A 24,455-nucleotide genomic window follows, 5' to 3' on the forward strand; every position below is an offset into this window, starting at 1 on the left:
ATTGGCTATGAAAGAAAAAAAGAAAGAAAAAAGGAGACAATGAAGGCTAAGTGAAGAATGTATGAGGGCAAAAGGGGTGTCCGTTTATTAAGGGGGTTATTTTGTAATTCATAAAGGGGGCTTGCAGACAATGTATCCTCTGGTGCTGGTGACTCTCTTCAGCAAACCACCAAGAGTCAAAGCTCTAGTCAGCGAGGTTTTGATCTCCCACCATTGTCCAAATGAAGACTTTGCTGAAGGGATGGGGGAGGTGTTCTTGGCTCGATATCACCTTTATGATTGATTTTTATGTTAGCATGCATTTTGGTGAATATAAACCCACTTCTTTAAATGCAATACCACATAGTATTCAGGCCTCTGGTATAAAACAAATTCATATAGCTGTGGGAATGAGATAGATGTATTAGGATCCAGAAAGATGCAAATCATGTCCCTTATCCTAAATTTTCAAAGGGCTGGGTGGGGCAATATAGGATTTTCAGATCTTTACAGTGGTTAGCAAATGTTGATGTGTGAAAGCATGCTCCAGATCGGACACTGTATAAAGTGGGTTCGTCGAAGTTCATTATTTGTTTGACCAATTTTTATATTAAATAGCAAATGTTGGTCCATTTAAATGTATCCTGTAGATAGACATGGCTTTGGGCTGGACCAAAATCAGTTGTACCTGATAGAGAAACATCCTCCCAGATATGACAGTGTTATTTTTTTTTTTGTGAGCCACAGCTTCTTTTAGTGTGCAGAACTTTTTTCTTTATTGATTATTGCCATCTTTATCAGCTGTTTATCTCTAATTTTGAAAATTGGTTTCACAGAATAGCAAAACTATTTCTTTATCTTGAAGTGGACACTTTCCTGAATATGGCAATATGTGGTGTGGGATAATTAGGATATGTTTTAGGGATTTGGAGGATTTGGGATATTAACACCTTGCATTTTGATTTATCTGATGGGTTTAGTGGTGTTGCAGAAATGAGGGACAGGGAATAAGTAACTGTCTTCAACCTTGTGAGCCAGTGAGGAATGTATAGGTGCCATCTGGTTGCAAAGTAAGAGTGGGGGTGGGGAGAAATAGCAAACCACTGGAATCAAAACAAGATAAATCCCTTAGACTTACAGCGTGATCATCATATTTAAACAGGACTCTGGCAAAGAAAATCGAACCCTCAGTAGAGTAAATTAGGTGGAAATCAGTGGAATCTCTGACTTTTAAATTTTGCATTAAGATTTTTTAAGCTATACTTTGTTTTAACTTGTTGCAAACTGCCTTTATGCTAACACATAAAATAATATCTAAAAGAAGCGAATAGCAAGGTAGATAGCATCATATGCATATAAAACAGAAATCTTTATGTATTTACAAAACAAGGAATTTCAGCAAATTGTGCCTCCAAAACCTGTGATTGGCAACGATAGTTTTTGCAGCATTAAAAAGAGAAAGAGAAAATTTATAAATACACAATCTGTCCATTTGCTGAAGAGATACTAGAGGTAATATTAGATTTTGTAATGTGATTTTAGGTTAAATATTTGGTTTTGAAATTTGAAATATATGAGGCTTTTAAAGGCAACTTAATACTTACATTGTGGTAGAATAACAAAGATATACATCTAATTGCTGTTGCTACATGCCTTTATATCAACCTAGAGTTATGGCCATCGCATCATAGGATTTTCTTGGCTATTATTTTATTCATAGGTAGTTTGCCATTGGAGGAAAGTTCTGAGAGTGCCTTGGACTGCGAGAAGATCCAACCAGTACATCCTCCAGGAAATAAAGCCCGACTGCTCATTGGAGGGAAGGATACTAGAGACAAAGTTGAAGTACTTTGGCCACATCATGAGGAGACAGCAAAGCCTAGAGAAGACAATTATGCTGGGGAAAGTGGAAAGCAAAAGGACCAAGGGCAAGATGGATGGATGGCATCCTTGAAGTGACTGGACTGACCTTGAAGGAGCTGGGGGTGGTGACGGCCGACAGGGAGCTCTGGCGTGAGCTGGTCCATGAGGTCACGAAGAGTCGGAGACGACTGAACGAATGAACAACAACAAAGTTTGTCATTGCTTTCCTCTATGGCTGGGAGAGTGTGATTTGCTCTAAGTCAGTGGTTCTCAACCTTGCTAATGCCGTGACCCCTTAATGCAGTTCCATATGTTGTGGTGACCCCCAACCATAATATTGTTTTTGTTGCTACTTCATAACAGTCATTTTAGTATGGTTATAAATCGCAATGTAAATATCTGATATGCGGGATATATTTTCATTCACTGGAATAAATTGAGCACAAATACCCAATATGCCCAAATGTGAATGCTAGTGGGATTGGGGGAGAGGATTGATTTTATAATTTGGGAGTTGTAGTTGCTGGGATTTATAGTTCACCTATAATCAAAAAGCATTCTGAACTCCACCAGCGATGGATTTAAACCGAACTTGGCACAAAGAACTCCCATGACCAACAGAAAACACTGGAAGGGTTTTGTGGGCATTGGCCTTGAGTTTGGGAGTTTTATCCAGTGGAGTGCTGTGGATTCATGCAATGATGGATCTGGACCAAAGTTGGCACGAATACTCAGTATGCCCAAATGTAGACACTGGTAGAGTCTGGGGGAAAATAGACCTTGGCATTTGGGAGTTGTAGTTGTTGGGATTTATAGTTCACCTACAATCAAAGAGCATTCTGAACTCGACCAACAACAGAATTGGGTTAAACTTCCCACACAGAATCCCAATGACCACCAGGAAATACTATGTTTTCTGATGGTCTTTGATGACCCCTTTGACACCCCCTCACGACCCCCTCAGGGGTCCCGACCCCCAGGTTGAGAAACACTGCTCTAAGTCTTCCTACAGGTTTACATAGCTGAGCAGAAATTCAAACCCATTCCTAGTCTGACACTCAAAATACGACCTATGCTGACTTCCCAACAAAAATAATCCCTCTGAAGCAATTGGAACATGGTATGTCAAAATGTGTGGAAGTTACATTGATTAAATAGTTGTCTCTCAGAAGCTAAGCAGGATCAGTCCTAGTCAGTACTTGCATGGGAGAACCACCAGGGATTGCCAGGCATAGTAGGGTGTGTTTCAGAGGAAGGTAATGACAAACCACCTCTATTCATTGCTTAAGACAATCCTATGAAGTGTATGGGGTCACAATCAGTTATAGGTATAGATAACTTAAAGGTTGATAGACTCAACTTGCTTCCCACTTCATTTCCCTTTGCTACTCCTCCCCCCTCCCCCCAAATTTTGGGAGCATTGGTGGTTTCCATGGATATTCTTTCCCCATCATTTGTGTATGGTCTCCTTGTGTGTTTCCCCCGTATCTTTCCTGGCAGCACAAATATTGAATGTACTAACTGTTTGGCCGGTTGTAGCAATACATTGACTGAATTGATATATAGGATTTCCTTGTTAACATGGCAGCTGAAATCAGTTTTACTTGATGTGTAGTAATCCACAGGCTGCTAAACCCTGTGTCATCCTAAGAAGTGTTGTCAGAGCATCAGACTCGGAGAATGACATTCCCTGCTTAATCAGCCCAAGGTTCTTAAAGGAACAGGTCACATGACACTTGTCTTTCTCTATCTCTCTGCCACTGCTCCCCTTCTAACTACACACTCAGGGATTAGTCTAAGGGCTTTAATAGGTTTTGTGAAGAGCCTGCTAAAAGAAGCAGGGTCTGTCCACAATCACATTACTGTCTCTTCTGCAAAGAAAAACAGATGGGCAAACTTGGTTAATCATGACAAAGCATACAAATCTGCGGCAAAAGTGTGCTAAAAATATTGGGATCCCAGTGTTACACTACTCTAGCAGACTGGATGACTTGTAAAGTACTTCAAAAGACAACATTTTACTGCTTGAAAGGAAAAGAAATCAGAGAAAAACAGAGAGGGGAAGAGGAAGGCTCCCTCCAGATCAAGGCCATGGGGGCCTCCCAGTCAAAACGGGTGAGTAGCTTTCCTCTTGATGATCTGTCAGAAAGGATGAAGCTTAAAGGACTTGCCACATCTCATGATATGGCAAGATCTCTTTGATCAGCAGAATCTGTTCCTCTGCCTTTGTTGACTGTATACAGAGTCTGCAAGTGCTTCCAGATGAGGTTGTCATTATGTAGTCATTTTGCCTCATTTGCGGAATTTTTATGGGATTGGGAAAATCAATGCTGTCTTTCTGTTTTACTGCGCACCTCTTCCATTTTTCACTATTCCCCTCAGTTGAGAAGGTAAAGTTGGAGGAATATTAGCTCCAACTCTTTTGGTTGTGATTTCTATGACCTGGGATGAAAAGAGATATGTGACCCTCCTTTCTTGCACCACCCACCTTTCCCCCCCCCCCCTCTTTTTGAAAGCAAGCAAAGATTAGACACACTGGATAGCCATGCCAGGCTATTCACAGCAAGGGTGGCACACACACACCCAGCTGATATCTGGACTACGCAAGTGTTATGGCATCGCCTACGCATGAAGAAATCATGTGTCTAGTTTCTCAAGGGTGCAAAGAAGTGAACAGTTGATCATGTACTGAGTATAGCCATGTGATGTCATTTAAGAGCTGAGTATTAACCTTCTTGCAATGGTGAACTCTCTACCTCACAGTGCCATTGTGCTATAAAAAGTAATTTATATTTTTACAGATGGAAGAAGCAAACAGTTCTTGCACTCACACAAAACTGTGCCCTGATAAACTCTTAAATGTGCAATCTTGCTGTCATGACTGGTCTACATTTTCACTCTTTCACTGATCCAATGCACATAACCCTTTCTCCCTACATCCTCTCAATAGGAGCCCAAGCACAGCTGAAGTCCAAAGGATTCATGAATGCCTGTCCAAAAAGCACTGGGCTTGTTGACACCACAGATGAAACAGAATGAAGCTTTGCCTTCCACAGCCCCATCTCATTTGTTTAGTTGCAGAGAAAAGCAACACTAATCAACATTTCAAATCCAATCAAGGAAGAGGGGGGAAAGCTCAGAGTGAAAGGCGGAAGAGATGCTGGCAAAACCACATTAGTGTTCCTGACCCTCCCAAGACCAATGCTGAAATAATTGTCTTGGGAAAAACAACATCATATGAGAAAAGGAAGCAGCTCACTTTACAGGGAGAAATGTTGAAACTCAGCATCCAAGGAAGGCTGAGGAACTAATGAAGTGTCTACAAAGTTTATCTTGTTGCCACTGAATGATAGCTTCATTCTGCTGCCTCAATACATTCCACAACTAAACATGTATTTTGCTTATGTTCTCTGTATGGTCCTAGCACTGGGCAGAGTGCATAAAGCTCCCACTTGAAGAGGCATTCGCTATAAGACAGGTGGTGGCTTCCATCTTTTTCAACTAAGAAAGAGATGTTACTGGCCATTAAGAAAGAATCCTGTGGGAGAAACCAGTGGTATTTTGATTTAAGTGTATAAGGAAGCATCCTATGTGCCTGTACTCATTATCCTATTATTTAAGGTAGCATTTGTTTGAATAAGCAGCAAGCAGAAATGAAGCACAGCAATGAGTGAGCAAGCAGTGAGAAATACACTCATATGTTAAGGTAGCCTGCTACTCCCTGGTTCTGTAATGGATGCTATCCCATTACTAATGCTGAAGTAAGATTCATCTGCCACTTCATTCAGCTTCACTGGGTTGAACAAGGTTTGTGTGCGTGCGTACAAGTGCTTGCATGCATGTACCTGTCTGCCTTTGTCTGTCACATTGTCTTTCAGACTACACAGTTGTTGATGTGTGTTAGAGATCTGGTTTATTCTCAGACCCTACTCATGATAAGGAAGGATTCAGCAGAAATATAGACAGTTCTTGTACTGCTTCAGAGCAGAGTACAAGTTGCTGCATATGCTTGGCTAGAGAGGTCTGGATAAGCATTTGATGGGGTGTGACCACTTTTTGGATGAGGTCTGTTACTATATTCTATATATTTTGTTTAAGTTATGCCCAGCCTTTCCCCAACACACAACCCAAGGGGGCTTACAGCAAATTAAAACAAGGTACACTTAAAGCCTTATAACACCACAGTATTATACCCAAAACCCCTCCGCAATGATATTAAAAGCATACTGTTAAAATGGTTTAAAGTATGTTTGGAACATAAACCAAGAGAAAAATGCAGCACACCAAATTAAAAGACATTTCTGCCACATGTGTTAAGAGTAAGCACAGCACTACCTACATAAAATGGTATTTACAATGAGATAGTAAAGTGAGACCAACTGCCTCTTCCAAGGGAAGGAGGTACTGTATACTGTTTTCCACATCTTGTGAAAGGGAGTGTAGTATAATGATCTTATGATTATAGTGTTGGACTGAATTCAGGGAGAAACACACTGGGCAACCCTGGGCTGGCCACTCTTTCCCAGCCTCTTTGTCTTCACAGAATTGTTGTGAGGATAAAATGGGGATGAGAGCCAAATATATAACTCTGAGCTTTATTTTTTCCATAAGTTTTTATTGAGCATTTTTTAAAAATCATACAACAAGAAAAGAAAAACAACAAAAAAGAGGCGATTGGTAGTGGAATTCTTGTTAGTAAATTAAATCTTTACAAATGTCTATTATGTTGCCAAGGGAGAGGAAATTTGTTATAATTATTACATCTATTACTTCATCTCAATTACTATTGTACACACTGTCTAAAAGTATTAAAATTCCATATTTTCTCTATAACAAAAAGAGCATACTCCTGTCATCCAATGTTAAAACTGGTAGTCATGTCTTCTTATGTTGTCCCAAGTTCTTCCTGTCTTGTCTTACAGATCTTACCACCTTGAGCTTTCTTCTGGTTGTCATTGGCATTATTGCTTTGCCTGTATCACTGGGGTTAACATAAGAGTCAGGTTAACAATACTGCCCAATTGCCCAGCTAGAGCTCTTCTGAAAGACTAGTGAGAGAAAAAATAATTAGGACATCTAATGGGAACTCCAGTCTTCATGTCTAATGCCATCAGCATATTCTTAATCTTGCAATGGTGTCCATGAAAACTTTGGGTATGGGGTAAGCCTATGGATACTGATAACATTACAATATTTTTCTATCAATTTTTTTGGATGAGGGACACAACTTCAACCTGACAGACGATAGGCAAATCAGCAGTGGATTAAAGGGAAATCTGCTCAGAGATGGAAAAATCTAATCTTCCAAAACTGCACAGAGAGACAGAAGGATCCAGAATAGTCTTATCATTTTGAGACAATCTTACAAATAATCAAGACAAAATAGAAGAAATCTAGAGTGGGGGTTATATGGTCTGAGCTAGCTTAAATATTATGTGTAATGCTAGTGCTAATCCATCAGCTGCTAGACTGGTGGGAAAGCCTAAATTGCAAAGAAAGCAAGACCTATGCATGGTAGACACATGAAGGTGTCAGAATATATAGAATATTTAGAATCATACAGACTACAAGGGTGATCCAACCCAACCTTATGCCATACAGTGATACACAATCATATGGCCGTCCAGAATCTGTTTTAAAACCTCAAAACAAGGAAACTCCATCACACAGCAAAGCAGTGTATTCATGTGCCAAACATTTCTTACTACCAGGAAGTTCTTCCTAATGTTTAGATGGCATCTTATTTCCTATAGTTTAAATACTTTGCTCCACACTGTAGTCTTTGATGTGGCAGAAATCAAGCTTTCTCACTCATTAAATATTTAGACATGGCCTACACGCCACCACTTAACCTTTTCTTCTCCAAGCGAAACATACCCTAGGCCAATCCTCATAGGGCTTGGCTTCTAGACCAATTTGATAAGTCTAATGCAAAGGTGAGATATTAATAATAATAATAATAATAATAATAAATCTTTATTTATAGCCTGCTTTTCTCCCTAAATGTCTTTTAAACTGCAGTTCCCATTCTCATTTACTGGATACTGTTGAACTGTAGTTTCTGTTCTCCTCTACCAGCATAACTAATAATGAGAGTCATTCATTTTGATGTTCAAATGGAACATCTCTATGCCACGTTAGACCAAATGCTAAAGTTAGTGTATTGGGGAGACACAAAAGAGAGAGGAAATTAGAATTCAAACTCTAGAATGTGTCTGGGATTAAGATTGCCTGTCTTTAGAGACTGAGTTTTGGTGTTGCGTGTACAGGCTCTGTATTTGTAAATTTACTAGCATTTTGCAAGACTATACTCTTTCTGTGACTTCTTTTCAGTAAAATAACAGCAGGAAATATTCAGGGACCTTGGAACCTTTTACCACTCAGAGAATTGGGCGAATCATGTAATTTGGATACTATTTATTCACTGCTTTCTTGAAAAGCTATTTTCTTCCCTAATTTCATCTTTTCTGTGTTAGGGTGAATACAGAACCCACAAGAGCAACCGAAACTCAGGTAAGAATACACTGCACAACTATACCCTGCACTGAATCCAACACAATTTCATAACCCACGATTGCATGAAGGTCTCATGGGCCATCCAATCCAACCCTCCGCCAAGAAGCAGGAAAATCCCATTCAAAGCACCCCCAACAGATGGCCATCCAGCCTCTGCTTAAAAACCTCCAAAGGAGAAGCCTCCACCACACTCTGGGGCAGAGAGTTCCACTGCTGAACATCTCTCACAGTCCGGAAGTTCTTCCTAATGTTCAGGTGGAATCTCCTTTCCTGTCGTTTGAAGCCATTGTTCCAGGTCCTAGTCTCCAGGGCAGCAGAAAACAAGCTTGCTTCCTCCTTCCTATGACTTCCCTTCACATATTTATAAATGGCCCTGATCATGTCTCCTCTCAGCCTTCTTTTCTGCAGGCTTAATACGCCCAGCTCTTTAAGCTGCTCCTCATAGGGCTTGTTCTCCATAACCTTGATCATTTTACTTGAATGGATATTGGCAACCTCATGTCTTAATAACAAAGAAAATGTATTTTCCTTCTTTATATTTTATTGATTATATTTACATCAGCTTTACATTAACTTACACATGATAGGTTAGACCAGAGTTTCTCAAACTCTGCTCCTCCAGATGTTTTGGACTTCAGCTCCCACAGTTCCTAACAGCTGGTAAACTGGCAGGGATTTTTGAGACCTGAAGTTCAAAACACCCAGAAGACCACACTTTGAGAAACACTCGGTTAGACAGATGATGGTCTTAAGTCACCCATTGACTGAGAAGAGATTTGAAGGTCATTCATTCTTGTCTGTTCACCACAACATGTCACCTTAGGGTCACCATAAGGCAGAAACAATTTGAAAACACAACAGCAGTTGTAACAACAAGGAACTTTAGTTATTTTCTACATTCTGCTTTACTGCTTTCTGTTGTTTTATCCATGCTATTGGTTTTACCTTTTTAATTTTACTTGTTTTATTATTGGGATTTGATTGCATTTATAATTTATACACTGCTGGTAACTGATAAAATAAAATAAAATATTAATCAAATTAATTCATGTTGTCCTAATTATAAATATGTCCAAACACATAATTTATGTTGTATTTTTTAATGAAACCAAGAATGTTTCTCAATAGTTCTACACTTAAACAATTTTATAACCTGCAATGCCCTCGTGCAATGAAAATGACAGTAAGTGTCAGGGATTTCAAGTTCCCAACATGTTTTGTGGGTGGAATTTCTGGTCTCACCACGTGGGGGCGCATTAATATAATAATTAACAGAGGACGTGATACAAGGTCTCTTGATGGACCATTTGTGTGACTGACCTTCTATGGCAGCTGAATTCCGAAGAAAATCTCAAAACCAGAAAACCAATCAAGATTTCCCTGCATGGCAATTGCTGTGGGCTGAATCAAGTCATTCAGTATTGCTCAGGCATTAAGCAATAAGCCTTTCCATCTCCACAAACAGTTTGATAACTCTCCCCAGTTTGATACTGGAAAAATCTAGGACCACGGAGAAGCTCTGCAATGGAACTTTCTAGGCACTGAACCTAAGAAAGCAGAATGAGCAGAATGAGGACCTCTAAGGAATTTTCCAGCGGCTACAAAACCCTGGCTCCTGAGCGACATCGCAGAAGGCCTCTCTTATCACACTATTCTCTTCCAGAAGGAGACAGCAGAAGTTTCGAGCATGGCACCTACCAGGCATCCGAGAGCCACAGAAATCTCATTGAGCCCAAGAAACTGCCAAACCCAGTGAGGGAGTCTAGGCATCACCGGGAGTTGCACCGAGAGCTGCTCTTCACACAGAGGAGGTAAGTGGGACTTCATTGCACGTTGGCCGTTTAAGGGAGTTGGCACACTTTTTCTACATGCAACATGAGAGGCAAACACAAGGCAATGATGCAAGGAGACCGCCACTGAATGAAAATGAGACTCTGGTATCTATAACTAGATAGGACAAAATGGAAACAGTTGTGGCCTTGTGCTTTTGGGTTGCTTTGGTGTATTTCTCGACCTATAGTCATTCTGAGAAAATGGCAATTCCCAGAACTCTGTACCAGCAGACATGATCTTGGCATACCGTTTTTGGTTGCAAGACTTGCATGATACAAAGGGATTTTGACTGAGAAAGATAAAAAAATGAGAGGAGCATCTTGTTATTATTGTTATTTTTTATACCCCGCTTTTTCTCTCCATAAGGAGATTCAAAGCGGTTTACATTAAAAGCATTTCAGTACAATTTAAAATATGCAAATATATAAACCTTAAAACAGAATTAAACATCAATGGTTTTAAATTCATAGTTAAAATCCATAAAAACACAATCAAAGCTTAAAAAAAATCACAGCACCCCCGACTTGATCTTAAAAAGTGAAGCACTTTCGCTTCACTTTGGGAGATGGCTCAGGGTTAGGGTTAGGGTTTTAAACCTTCTTCTTTAAAACCCTGACTGAATAAAAAGGTTTTAGCCTGTCACCAGGACAGCAGGGTGCACTTTGGCTTCCCTGGGCAAGGAGTTCCAGAGTTCAGGGACAGCCACCAAGAAGGAAGGCCTGTTCCCATCAATTGAACTTTAGATGGAGGTGGGACCGAGAGAAGAGCCTCTTCTGAAGATCCTCAGGGCTTGGGCAGGTTCATACAAGGAGATGTGGTCAGCCTGATATTTAGGTAATACTGACGCATCAGACTTATCTGGACACAGATTAAGGGGGTTTCATGAAATAGCAGAAACTGAACATATAGATTCCTGGTTATTTTCCAGCAGGCCAAATAACTATCCAAATTAGGCAGAACCATCTAAGGAAGAATGAGTTTTTGTGACACATTTGAATTCTGATGCCAGGAGAATCCTGGGTTTTTATACATTCTGGATGATGAAAAAGATTTATGGAAAGATAGAGAAAAAAACTGAGTTATAGATGTTTTTGTTGAGTGAGTTAGTTTATTAACAAAAGACCTTCCTCATAAACGTATAGCAGAGTAACTTATTAGCAGCAGTATGACCCAGCACCAGTAGCCAAAAGTGATAAAAAGAACAAGAACACATAGACCAATATTATATCTTCCTCAGGAGGCTTTTCTTTGTAGTAAAATAATATGGTTGCACTATTTACAAGAACAAGGTTTCCATAACACAAATAAAGTTCTTTATACTTCCTTCTTTGCTTCCATTCTGGGCTTCTTTCTTATGCAGATAGAAAGATTGGTTCTTATAGAATCTTTTCTCACACTAAACTGACACAGGAGTTTCACACAGTAGCTTTTTACACACAGCAGCCTTCACACTGGATCTTCCCACATGAAGTCTTCAACCTGGGGCTTCTCTCACCGAAGCTTCTCACACCAGGCCATCCTCACACTGAGGCCTACTCATACTGAGGCCTACTCATACGGGAGCCTTCTCTTACCGAGCCATCTCACACTGAGGCCTCTCTCAGACCTAAGCTTCTTCATACTCAGGGCAACTAATACTGAGGCATACTAAGCTATAGCCACACATACTGAACTACAGCTTTTGCTAAGTCATTGCATCCATGTAACGTGTTCAGTGCTTGACTCACATTTTATAATTAAAAATACCTAGTTAATTTTTAATATTTCTAACAGTTTTGACTTAGGTTGTATTGTTGTTTTTGTAGGGGCTTGCTTCCAGAACACAAGCCTGAGCTTCAGCGAGTACTAGAAGCCAGGAGAATGAAGCAACTGAAACAGCAAGAAGAGAATCAAAAGCCTCTGTCAGATCTAGAAGAAGAGCTCAGAAAACGACAGCAGAAACTTGATCAGGTTTGTTCCTTACCATTGCATCATCAGTGCCTTTTGATCTTTCACAGCAACATCAAATTATCTTTTCCATTTCAGAATTTAGCAGTATCTAATCTTATTGCAATAGTAGGTAGTCATCCTCAACAACACTTCCAAATGTAAAGGTTGTTTCTGCAATGATTTGCTTCCCTAGCAAAACACCCATTTGACAATCCTCTAAATTCATTTTTCTTCAAAAACGTTTCCCCTTGACATTAAGACCAGTCGTGTCCGACTCTGGGGGGTTGGTGCTCATCTCCACTTCTAAGCTGAAGAGTTGGCGTTGTCTGTCGATGCCTCCAAGGTCATGTGGCCGGCATGACTGCATTGAGCACTGTCATCTTCCTGCCAAAGTTATACCTATTGATCTATTCACATCTGCATGTTTTTGAATTGCTAGGTTGGCAGAAGCTTGGGCTAACAATAGGAGCTCACCCCAGATTCGAACCACTGACCTTTCAGTTGGCAAGTTCAGCAGCTCAGCAGTTTAACCCGCTGCGCTACTGGATATATAGATGTGTATATAGTGTACTTGATTATTTCATACCAGGTCTTTAATAGTATTATTTATTTTAAAGGTGTATGTCACTTTTCAATTGTATAAACAGCTGGGCTCTATATGATATTTATCCTGATTTAAACTATTAAAGCCATAACCTGTTTGGGCACAGTAACCTGAAAGACCTGTCAGAGTTTTCAGTATGTAATTTCTTAAGTAACAATAAGAAAGTGTAAGTAAGTGTAAGAATCAAGCCCAACCATACTGTAAGCATTAGGAATCGAGCCACCTGGTTAGCCTTGTGTAATTTACAGCCAGTGTGGAGTCGCTGTAAAAGGTACTAAAGTAGCACAAAGCTTCTCTATTGTTGAGGGTTGGTGTTGAAGGAGAGTTGCTGTTGGAAAGAAAGCTACAAAGATACAGAAGAATTGGAGAACAAGGCCAGTGAGAGCCTTTTGCAAGTACGAAGGTTTCAACTACCTAGGAGTGTCTGGAAGAAGGGCTGCAGAAGAGTCCCGGTCTTCTGCTATACTGTAAATATTCCTTGTATAAAGCAATATCTACTTAGTAGTAGATTCTACTACATAGACAAGTTGTGTATGTCTGCTTCTTAACCAGAGGGGGAGTGCTTCTGCTGAAAGAGGAGATTTCTGTTGCTTCATACAAACCTCATTAATTCACTGCAACAAGACCATTATCGTCTGCCATTGGTATCTTCCTGAACCTTAAAAACTCTTTCAGGGGGCAAATAAACAGAGGTAGATGGCTAGCAGGGAGAAGGCCAATTTGCTAGTGACATCCTAGTCATGGAACAGCTCTAACCAAAATATTCACATGGCATCTTTATGGGAGGGGTATCTGTGCTATAAAGACAGTTTTGCTCATTTGAACCTTTTGAACAGGCACATCTTCTAGTGTGAGCTTCTTGTTTTTAAAATCTGTGTTCAGAGCTTATTTTTGTGTTCAGTACCTTTCGTTGTGCTATGATTTAGATTTTGGCTTTTTTAAAATCATTCAGAGAACTTGTATTATATTGTAGGAGGAGTGGGAAAAATATTCATTATACACTGTTCCCAAAGCAAGCAAGCAAACAAACAGCCAGGTTTTCTGGCAGCCGAGAAGCTCTATGAGGAAAAAAAATAGAAAAGCAAGAATTTAGTGTAAGTTTCTCCCAGTTTTTAAACATCCCAAAGTGCTATGTAGAAATTATCATGTGTAGAAAAAGACATGAGCTTTTTAGCACAAAAATACTGTTTTCTGCACATAAAAACTGTGCTAAAGACCCAGTTTTCTGCACATTTTTTTCAGTTCAGAAAATGAGGTATTTGTGAAATAAAACCACATATTTTTCTATGTTGGATAATTCCTCCACAATACTTTGGGATGTTTGAATATTGGGAAAATATTGCAGAATAATATTAGGCATCTCTGTTTTTAGCCCAGAACAAACTATCAGGTGGCTATTCATGCTGTAAACATTCACTACACACTTCTAGGAAGTCTTTCTTGTTTTGTTTTTTTGGTTTTTTGGAGTTTCAAAAACAAATATTATTTACAAAGATGTAACAGGGAGCTGGATGAAAACAATGTCTATGAATGACTGGAAACTATGCCTATGTATCAAACCAGTGTTAATGAAATTTGAAATAATGTGATCAGTTGCTTTATGATGGCTTGTTTTATAGAGAGTTTCTGGCATGGGATTTTAGCTTTTGCCACAATGAATGATGAGGCATTGAGATATTTCCCTCTTTCTCCCATTTGTTTGCAGTACGAGCGAGATATGGTTCTGAAGGGGGAGCAGGATGGCAGGCCTGAGTTCATCCTTGTGAAAGAGAGCCTGAAGAAAATCAAACTTTCCAAGGAAACAGACATAAGGCAGACATGAGAGATCAGCTGCAAATGCTGTTTTTGTCAGAATGACTCCTTGACAGAAGTATATGTGAAGGAATTCAAAAATGATCCAAGAGCACTTTCAGTTGTGTGACCACATCAGCAAACTTCCTCTCTATGGCCTGTGAATCTGTGCTTAGGCTAAACCCAGGACAGCAGGATGAAGGCAGAAGAAAGGACTAGCCATCTGATAAATGGAGTACAGATGGAGATTAGCTGTCATTCAGCCTTGTGGGGATGCTTGTTTGAGAATGGATGGGCAAACTTGAACTTGTCCTACAGACTGTTCAACAACGCATTTTATGAAGAAAATATTGGGATTGTTGAATGCATTCCACTTTTAGTAGGTTCCCATTCACTCTAGCTAGAAGAGAAATACTGGTGATAACTTACCTGGTAGCCCCACTATCAACATTTGCAGCAACTTATCATTGATGCTAAGATCGCTGCAGAAGATCATGGTGGGAGAGTTATGCTTGCTACCAGAACAATCTGTTTAGATTTAATTTATATCTTCAGGATTTAACTAAATAGCCTACCTTTTCCCCAAGGATGATTGCAGGACATGGATTTCCCCAACATGTGTTGCTACCATCCACCCTTCACTTTATTTATTGTTGTGTGCCTTCAAGTCATTTCTGACTTATGGTGACTCTAAGTGGAACCTATTGCAGGTTTTCTTTTGGCCAGATTTGTTTAGAGGGGGTTCATCATTGTCCTCTTCTGAGGCTGAGAAAGAGAGATTTGCCCAAGGTCACCCCATGGCTTCTCATGACTGAGAAGGGATTCAAACCCTGGTCTCAAGAGTCATAGTCCAATGTGCAAACCACCATGCTGGCTCTCAGTTTTATGTATATACCATCTTTTTTCCAGATTGGGACTCACGGTGACAGAAAATTGCAACAAAAACTTACACAGTTAAAATATATAAAAGTTGAAATTAAATATTACATAACAGAATGTAAACAATTTTAAATATTATTTTAAAATCAAAGACAAAAACAAAAACATTACAACATCATGGAAACCTTTGCTAGAATGGAAAGATCTTTACCTGGTGTCAAAAAGAAAATACAGAGCTATCCTAGCCTCCCTAGGAAAGAAATTCCGAAGTCTAGGAACAGCCACAGAGAAGATTTTCTCCCACCTTCCAAACAAACATGCCCAGGAAGATGATTGGATATAAAGAAGTGACTCCACTGAAAATCTAAGATGTTTTAAGAGGCTCATATGAGAAGATTCACTCCTTCAGATAGCCTGGACCTTAGCCAGATGCTTACCCACCTTAAGCAGAAGCTAGCAGATTTCAGACTTGAAGAAATTATTTATTTTTAGTAGAAACCTAAGTTCCACCAACCTCAACCTGGTGCCTAGGAATCTGTTTTTAATACCATAACTGGACACAGCTCATACAACATATCTTTTGTTGTTAGCAATTGTATAAGTATTTCAGGGGGTGAAGTCATTTTGATGTTTGTTGCTTGCTATTGTTGAACTACAAGGTGTTTCAAAATTATGGACCCAATGTCAAAGCAGTTTATTTCATGATGTCAACATATTACAGTTACACAAAAAGTTAGTTTAATGAGTTATCGGATTTTACTAACAATTGTGAGCCCAAAACAAAAATAATCCTGCAAATGGGGAATATTTCATTAGGCCTTATGTTGAGGGGTTGCCATCTTGCGAATGACTGAAACTAGGGGCTGTTTGTGAGCTGGGAGAGGCATCGAGTGGTAATCAAACTCTATGCGCCACCCTTTCAAGGGGTAAGAGTTTTATTCTTGGGCAGTTTGTGATTGCAGAGATACAGCAATTTCAAATCAGGTCATGTTTCTGAAACAACTTGATTAATAGTTATGCACCTGTTGTTGTTCTATAGCAAATCATTCACATTTACAGTAACACCTTGGCCCCACTTTGATTATTATACCACTATTAATTCTAGCATGGAGGGGATTTTAAAAGACAAAACTGGGAAAAAGAAAGTGAAGTATATTTTATTACACAAAAACTGCACTGGCAGCCAGTTCAACCCCCTTGTGCATTGCTGTGAGTTTTTTTCTCAGTAGGATTCAATTTTACACAGTTTCCTGTTAATAGATGTTTCAGCAGATCCTGACAGCATCTAAATCCACCTGTCTCTGAAAAGTTCTAATAAAAATTAACATAATAATGGTGTCTAGCATTTTTTGCGCCTTTATTGTTCTTTTAATTTGCTGAGATGCTGTTTACAGTAATTCCTTCTTTAATCTGCCATTACCTTCCTGTTTGAAGCATTTTAAAGCATTCTAAGGCAAGCAAAAGAATATGGTTCTGGCATTCAGAACAATGCTTTTTGCTCCTTTTTAAAATCATACTTTCATACCAAATGACTAAAACGGTAAGCTCAACTAAACTCAGAGGGACTTGTTGACCCTATTTGAGATAAGTAAAGGTAAGTCTACTTGTGTCCAATTCTGGGGGGTGGTGCTCATCTACATTTCTAAGCTGAAGAGCTGCTGTTATCTGTAGACACCTCCAAAGTCATGTGGCCAGCATGACTGCATGGAGCTCTGTTACCTTCCCGCTGAAGCAGTACCTATTGATCTACTCACATCTGCATGTTTTCAAACTGCTAGGTTGGCAGAAGCTGGGGCTAACAGAGGGAGCTCACCCTGCTCCGTGGATTTGAACCACTGATTTTTTTGGTCAGCAAGTTCAGCTGCTCAATGGTTTAACCTGCTTCACCACTGGAGGGTCCCTCTATTTGGGATAGTATTGCATTGTTATTTTTAAAAGACTATGCCCAGGTTTCCTGCTGTGTCCATTCTCTACCCATTTCTTCCAGTTAATAATTTTAATAATGATTAAATATTTCAAATTAATTGTTTTTATAGTTGTCATTGTAAGTCGCATTGAGTGCCACTGCTGGGGTGTATACATTTTCTCAATAAATAAAACACAATTTAAAATATTTTTAATAGAGAATCATCAAATTGGTAGAGGTTGAAAAAGGTATCCAGTATAATTCCTAATTAATGAATTAGTCACTTATCAGTCGGACTTTACTCACAGAAAAATGAGAAGCATATTTTAATGAGATACTGACTGTTGAGTGTAGAAATAAAATATCCTCAGCAACTGTATTAGTTTCTCTTTGGAAACAGATAGGGAGATTTATTGAACTGGCCAACACTAAGTTGGACAGTGAATTATATGAATAATAAAACATCACCATGGCAATCAGACAAGGGCTGCAGGTAAGAAAATAATACGTTAGTGTAAATAGGCTATGTGGTTCTTTATGTAATGGATTGGATAGCAGAGAAATACGTAGAGTAATTATGAACTCACATTTTGCTGGGATGGAGCAGGGGAGATAATAGATCACAAATAAGCTGGTGGAACATCCACTTTATACAATGTGTATCCAGGAAAGAAAGAAAAAATCATTCTAGCAGTAAATTCAAACTCAACTGAAGCCTGTCCCGTTATTCTGGAAAGGCCATCAGTACTTAATTATCATGAACATGGGTTAAACCCTTGTGCCGGCAGGACTGAAGACCGACAGGTCATAGATTTGAATTCGGGGAGAGCGCGGATGAGCTCCCTCTTTCAGCTCCAGCTCCCTGTGCGGGGACATGAAAGAAGCCTCCCACAAGGATGGTAAAACATCTAAATATCAGAGCATCCCCTAGGCAACGTCCTTGCAGACGGCCAATTCTCTCACACCAGAAGTGACTTGCAGTTTCTCAAGTTGCTCCTGACACGAAAAAAAAAAGTTTGTATGCTTTTGCAGAGGCATGGCTTCAGATCCTCTTTCAGTGATGGTTTTCAAACACAACATACAAAGATAGTGAAGAATCCATGCAAATCAGCACAGCAGTTATAACATTTCCTGATGAAGGGGCTTAAATGAAGAACTGACAGTCTTCTTAGGATCAAAATTTATCTAGGATGGATTTTTGTTTTGCCAAGCAAAACAAGTGGGTACACAATAATGGCAACCAGAAACTTGCTGCACCAGTAAATTCTAGAAGACTATTGCATAAAGGTTATTTGGACCGGCCAACATTTAAACTGCCCACAGTCTCTTCTAGTTTAATAAAACTACAAACCTTTGATTTGTTTAAAATGAAACCAGGCAGTCTCATAGTTTGAGGGTGGAGGGACAAAAAAGGACAGGCACTGAATGCAATATATTTAATCATTTTTCAAATGATGATATTATTTAGACATGGATGCTAAGTAAATAAAGCAGTGGTTCTCAACCTTCCAATAGTCATGATCCCTTAATACAATTCCTCATGTTGTGGTGACCCCCAACCATAAAATTATTTTTGTTGCTACTTCATAACTCTAATTTTGCTACTGTTATAAATTGTAATGTAAATATCTGATGTATTTTCATTCACTGGACCAAATTTGGTGCAGGTACCCAACAACCCCAAAATTGAATACTGGTGGGCTTTGGAGGGGGGGGGGGGGGAGTATGGATTTTATCATTTGGTAGTTGCAGTTGCTGGGATTTATAGTTAACCAACAATTAAAGAGCATTCTGAACTCTACTAACTATGGAATTGAAGACAAACTTGGCACACAGAACTCCCATGACTAATAGAAAATACTGGAAGTATTTGGTGGGCATTGACCTTGAGTTTTGGAGTTGTAGTTCACCTACATCCAGAGAGCACTGAGAAACAATAATGGATCTGGACCACGCTTGGCACGAATACTCAGTATGCCCAAATGTGAACACTGGTGGAGTTTGGGGAAAATAGTCATTGCCATTTGGGAGTTGTAATGGCTGGGATTTATAGTTCACCTACAATCAAAGAGCATTCTGAACTCCACCAACGATGGAATTGAAGACAAACATGAAACACAGAACTCCCATGACTAACAGAAAATACTGGAAGTATTTGGTGGGCATTGATCTTGAGTTTTGGAGTTGTAGTTCATCTACATCCGGAGAGAACTGTGAAACAATAATTAATCTGTACCAAACTTGGCACAAATACTCAATATGCCCAAATGTAGTGGAGTTTGGGAAAAACAGATCTTGTTATTTGAGAGTTGTAGTTGCTGGGATTTGTAGTTAACCTACAACCAAAGAGCATTCTGAAGTCCACCAACAATGGAATTGAAGACAAACATGAAACGCAGAACTCCCATGACTAACAGAAAATACTAGAAGTATTTGGTGGGCATTGATCTTGAGTTTTGGAGTTGTAGTTCACCTACATCCAGAGAGAACTGTGAAACAATAATGGATCTGTACCAAACTTGGCACAAATACTCAATATGTGGTGGAGTTTGGGGAAAATAGACCTTGACATTTGGGAGTTGTTGTTGCTGGGATTTGTAGTTCACCTACAATTAAAGAGCATTCTGAACCCCACCGACGATAGAATTGGATCAAATTCCCCACACAGAACCTCTATGACCAACAGAATAAGTAAAAATACTGTGTTTTCTGATGGTCTTTGGTGACCCCCCTGACACCCCCTTGTGACCCTCCAAGGGTCCCGACTCCCAGGTTGAGAAACACTGAAATAGACCCTTCCTGCTATCTAGTAATGGAACTCCCTCGAAGGCAGAAGGAGGTGGAGCACATGAGCAAAGGTTCTTACATGTAAACCTGCATCGCAATATAATGTCCAGATCCCCTTGAAATATTTTTCTGCTTTGTACACCATAAGACACCCTCCCACCCACCACCCAGCCAACACACACCATTTGATTTTTTTAATGTTTAGTTTTAAAACTATTTGAAATTTTGAAAGGAGGTGTTATCATAACAAAAGAAAAGCAAATATTTCACCTAAGGAAGATTTTTAAAATGCTCATGGCATAATAAGTCTTCAAAAGCAGACTTCTGATGAACCATAACTAGACAAATACACAGAAAGAAAGGCAAGACTATTTAAGATATTTATCTTGTTTGGAAGTACTAGTCATAACCACAGTGAAACTACTGAGTAACATGAGGTTCCTGAGCTGTCTCTGTATTTGTTGTTTATGGAGTTATATTGCTACAATCTGGTTTCGGGGGGGGGGGGGGGGGGAAATCACACACCTATTGTTCTCATTCACCATTATTAGAAGCACTCTTCTTGGTAAGTTCAGAAAATCATGAGTCCACTAGAATTTATGTAGGACAGGACAGGAGGCAGGATGAAAACCTGCATCAAATAAGGATGAGGATGCTGTGCACACACATTAGATCATTTTCTGGAACAAAGTTTTCAACCAGCCATTTAGATGTTGAAGCAACAGTTCTTTCTCCTCAAGTAGATGAGATGTGCCTCACAGATCCCCAGCTGCGTATCTCATTATCTGCCATAGTCAATTGTCCAAAATGAGCTCTGTAATCTGAAAAGTATGACATGGGCAGGATGATTGGTTGAAGATAAGAATGGATAAGAATGGCATGGGCCTTGATATTGGTGAATGCATATCACAACATCTTTCACATTCTTTATGTTGGTTAAATTATGGTGAAATTGAGAGATACTGATTAATTTTACCAATAGCGAGGGATGGGTGAATCAAAGGGAGGAAGCAGACCAGCAGCAGGATCTATATAGCATCATACGATAAGGACTATCATCAAAGGTGACTGTCCAGCTGCAATGCCCTCTTGCCTGCCTCTTGCAAGTCCTTTCTGTCAACTTTATTGTTATTCAAACAGTTCATGGCTAGTGCCACGAATCAGAATTATATATGCAAAGGCGCTTTCCAGTGTTTCATCTCAGTATCAAAAAGTACATCTACTAAAATGTACATCCCTATGATTTCTCTCTAGCTTATAGTCCCAAGTACAGATAGTCCCTGAGTTCACAACCTCTGAGGGTGCCCTGCCATAGATGCAGGTGAAACATCAGGAGAGAATGCTTCTGGAACATGGCCATACAGCCCGGAAAACACACAACAACCCAGCTATAAAAGTCAGCTTGATGGGCATTTGATTGACTGACTGATTAAATACAACCTTTTATCACAATGTCAATTCAGCACCCATTGGACCATTCTGTCAATAGTTTAGTTTTGAAAGGACATTATCTGCAAATGAAGCAAATAAAAACCACCTTGGGTTTTGTAAACTACCCTGAATTCCAGAATGAAAAAAGGTGGGAAGATAAGTAAGTAAGTAAGTAGTACTATTCAACAACTACAAGTGATTGTAAACTGCGTCCTGGTCTGAATCATGATCTCAATTTGGAATTTAACTACAACCATGACCCACTGAATGTAACACAAAACCAGTTTAATGGCTGTGAATTGCTATTTATTCATCTTTACTTTCTTATATAGAACTAGCTGTGCCCTGCCACGCGTTGCTGTGGCCTATAGTAAAACTTATCAAAGTTGAGGTAGATATCTGGACTATTATGAAAGAGAGGTCCCTACCTATTCCTTCCCCCTTTTCCTCCCCCTTTCTCTCCTTTCTTCCTTCTCTACCTCTTTCTTTCTTTCCTTCTTTCACTACTTGGTTTCATCCTTCTCTCTTTCCTTCATTCCCTCCCCCTTTCTTCCTTTGCCTTTCTTCCCTTCCTTGTTTGCTTCCTTCTTTCTCTTTTTATTTCCTTTTATTTCACCACCATCATAACAATAACAATAATGCAATGCATTGCCTCCAGGACCTGACACCTCTCCCATTCCCCCTAAAAGGGTCTCATAGGAACAATAGCATAATAATAATAATAGAAATAACAACCTTTACCCGCCACGTGTTGCTGTGGCCAATCTTCCCTCTTTCTCTCCTTCCTTCCCTCCCTCCCTCCCTCCCTCCCTCCCTCCTTCCTTCCTTCCTTCCTTCCTTCCTTCCTTCCCATCTTTCCTTCTCCTCTTCTTTCTCTATCTCTTTCCTTCCTTCCCCCTTTTTCTTTCTCTTCTGCTGTCTCTCTTTTCTTTCCTTCCATCTTTCCTTTTCTTTCCTTTTCTTCTTCCTCTAACTTTCCTTCCTTCCCCCTTTTTCTTTACCTCCCTTTCTCTTTCTTCCTTCTTTCCTTCCTTCCTGTCTTTCCTAGATTTTGACAGGACGGGAAGGGGCGGGGTGGGGTTTGGAGGTGGCGTGAAGTAAAAGGAGGTAAGATTGGGGCAGGGGAGTGATGGAGCGTGGGGTTGCGTGTGTGTGTGCGGCAGCGGGGGGAGTGATGGAGCGTGGGGTTGCGTGTGTGTGTGCGGCGGCGGGGGGAGTGGGGTTGCGTGTGTGTGTGTGGCGGCGGGGGGAGTGGGGTTGCGTGTGTGTATGCGGCGGCGGGGGGAGTGATGGAGCGTGGGGTTGCGTGTGTGTGTGCGGCAGGGGGTGTGTGTGTGCGGGAAGCGGCGCGGCGGGGCTTGGAGTGGGCATGGTTTCCGCAGAGGGAACGTTGGCCGGAAGGCCATGTGCGCGCGCCAGGGAACTTGCGGCTGGGCGCCAATGCGCATGCTCAGTTGTTTTGCCGTTTTGTGAGTGTGTTGTTGTGTTGTTTTTCATTTTGAGTAGATATGTTTGTACCTTGTGGGTTGTGTTATGGGCATGGGAATTTTGGTTAAGTTTCGTTGGGGTTTTTTTGAGTTTTGTTCTTTTGCCGTTTTGTGAGTGTGTTGCTGTGTTGTTTTTCATTTTGAGTAGATATGTTTGTACCTTGTGGGCTGTGTTATGGGCACGGGGATTTTAGTTAAGTTTCGTTGGGGGATTTTTGAGTTTTGTTGTTTTGCCGTTTTGTGAGTGTGTTGTTGTGTTGTTTTTCATTTTGAGTAGATATGTTTGTACCTTGTGGGTTGTGTTATGGGCACGGGGATTTTGGTTAAGTTTCGTTGGGGGATTTTTGAGTTTTGTTGTTTTGCCGTTTTGTGTGTGTTGTTGTGTTGTTTTTCATTTTGAGTAGATATGTTTGTACCTTGTGGGTTGTGTTATGGGCACAGGGATTTTGGTTAAGTTTCGTTGGGGTTTTTTTGAGTTTTGTTGTTTTGCCGTTTTGTGAGTGTGTTGTTGTGTTGTTTTTCATTTTGAGTAGATATGTTTGTACCTTGTGGGATGTGTTATGGGCATGGGAATTTTGGTTAAGTTTCGTTGGGGGGTTTTTGAGTTTTGTTTCCTCGTTGGATGCCCCTAACAAATTTATATATATAGATGCAACTTTTAAAAATAAATAAATAAGAAATAATTTATCAACACTTTCTAAACACTTCTCATTTTCACTGAATCATGAGTCTGTATCTTGGTAATCAGTTTGGCTGCAGAGAATATACTAAATGCATACAGATATTTGTTTTTCTTTTTCCATATCTTGATATTCCAGTATAATTGGACCTGATGAAGAGTTCCAGAAAACTCCAAAACTTGATACACTTGTTACATTTTACTGATTCAAAGAAAGATGTCGCACGATTCTGATTTTCATTTTATTCATTATTTAATCATACAACTGTCCTGACTGCCTACCTGTGCAAGAATAAGAATGCACTTTGCCACTCATCTAAGAAGACAGCAGAAAGAGAGTTTTCAACAGTTGCAAAGGCTTTTAAAACCCTGGAACAGAACCTTTGTCTGTGAACATTTCTTTGTCTATGGCAGTTTTGTCCTTTTTGTGCACTTGTTGCTTCAGAGCTTGCACTTTTATGCTGATCATTTATCATTAATTCAATACTGTCCAATTCATACTGCACAGATGAGTCATTTCAATTTCTAAAGTATATAAAATGTTTGGCTAATTGGCTTGTAAATAATTAATTGACTGTTACCCTGTTTCAATGTGGTTTTGAAATGAAAAGGAGAGCAGCATCAACATTTAAAGAGTGCGGAAAGGAGAAGAACAAAAGTAATACTGGAAAGTTACATTTATATAAAAAAGATGCCTGATATGTTTAGGCAAAAGGTTTTTGAAGGAGCACAAAAATATAGTTTTCTTTAGATATTGCCTCAAGAAAACTA

The 24,455-nt window shown here is 39.8% G+C and overlaps 1 protein-coding gene across 2 annotated transcripts; it reads left to right on the plus strand.

The window, feature by feature from the left end:
- Positions 1–3,606: 3,606 nt before the first annotated feature.
- On the plus strand, positions 3,607–16,700 carry LOC132773756 (protein FAM107B-like). Of its 2 annotated transcripts, none has more exons than XM_060773217.2 (5): positions 3,607–3,957; positions 8,319–8,355; positions 10,022–10,169; positions 11,997–12,141; positions 14,430–16,700. In XM_060773217.2, exons 1-5 carry the CDS (start codon positions 3,829–3,831, stop codon positions 14,544–14,546), a joined length of 576 nt encoding a protein of 191 aa, XP_060629200.2. In that variant the 5' UTR covers positions 3,607–3,828; the 3' UTR covers positions 14,547–16,700. The 2 variants fall into 2 exon arrangements, with proteins under 2 accessions (XP_060629200.2, XP_067324063.1); XM_067467962.1 differs by having other exon boundaries at positions 10,025–10,169.
- The last annotated feature ends 7,755 nt before the right edge of the window (positions 16,701–24,455 follow it).

This window comes from Anolis sagrei, chromosome 4, assembly GCF_037176765.1.
Source record: "Anolis sagrei isolate rAnoSag1 chromosome 4, rAnoSag1.mat, whole genome shotgun sequence".
NCBI classification, from domain to species: domain Eukaryota; kingdom Metazoa; phylum Chordata; class Lepidosauria; order Squamata; family Dactyloidae; genus Anolis; species Anolis sagrei.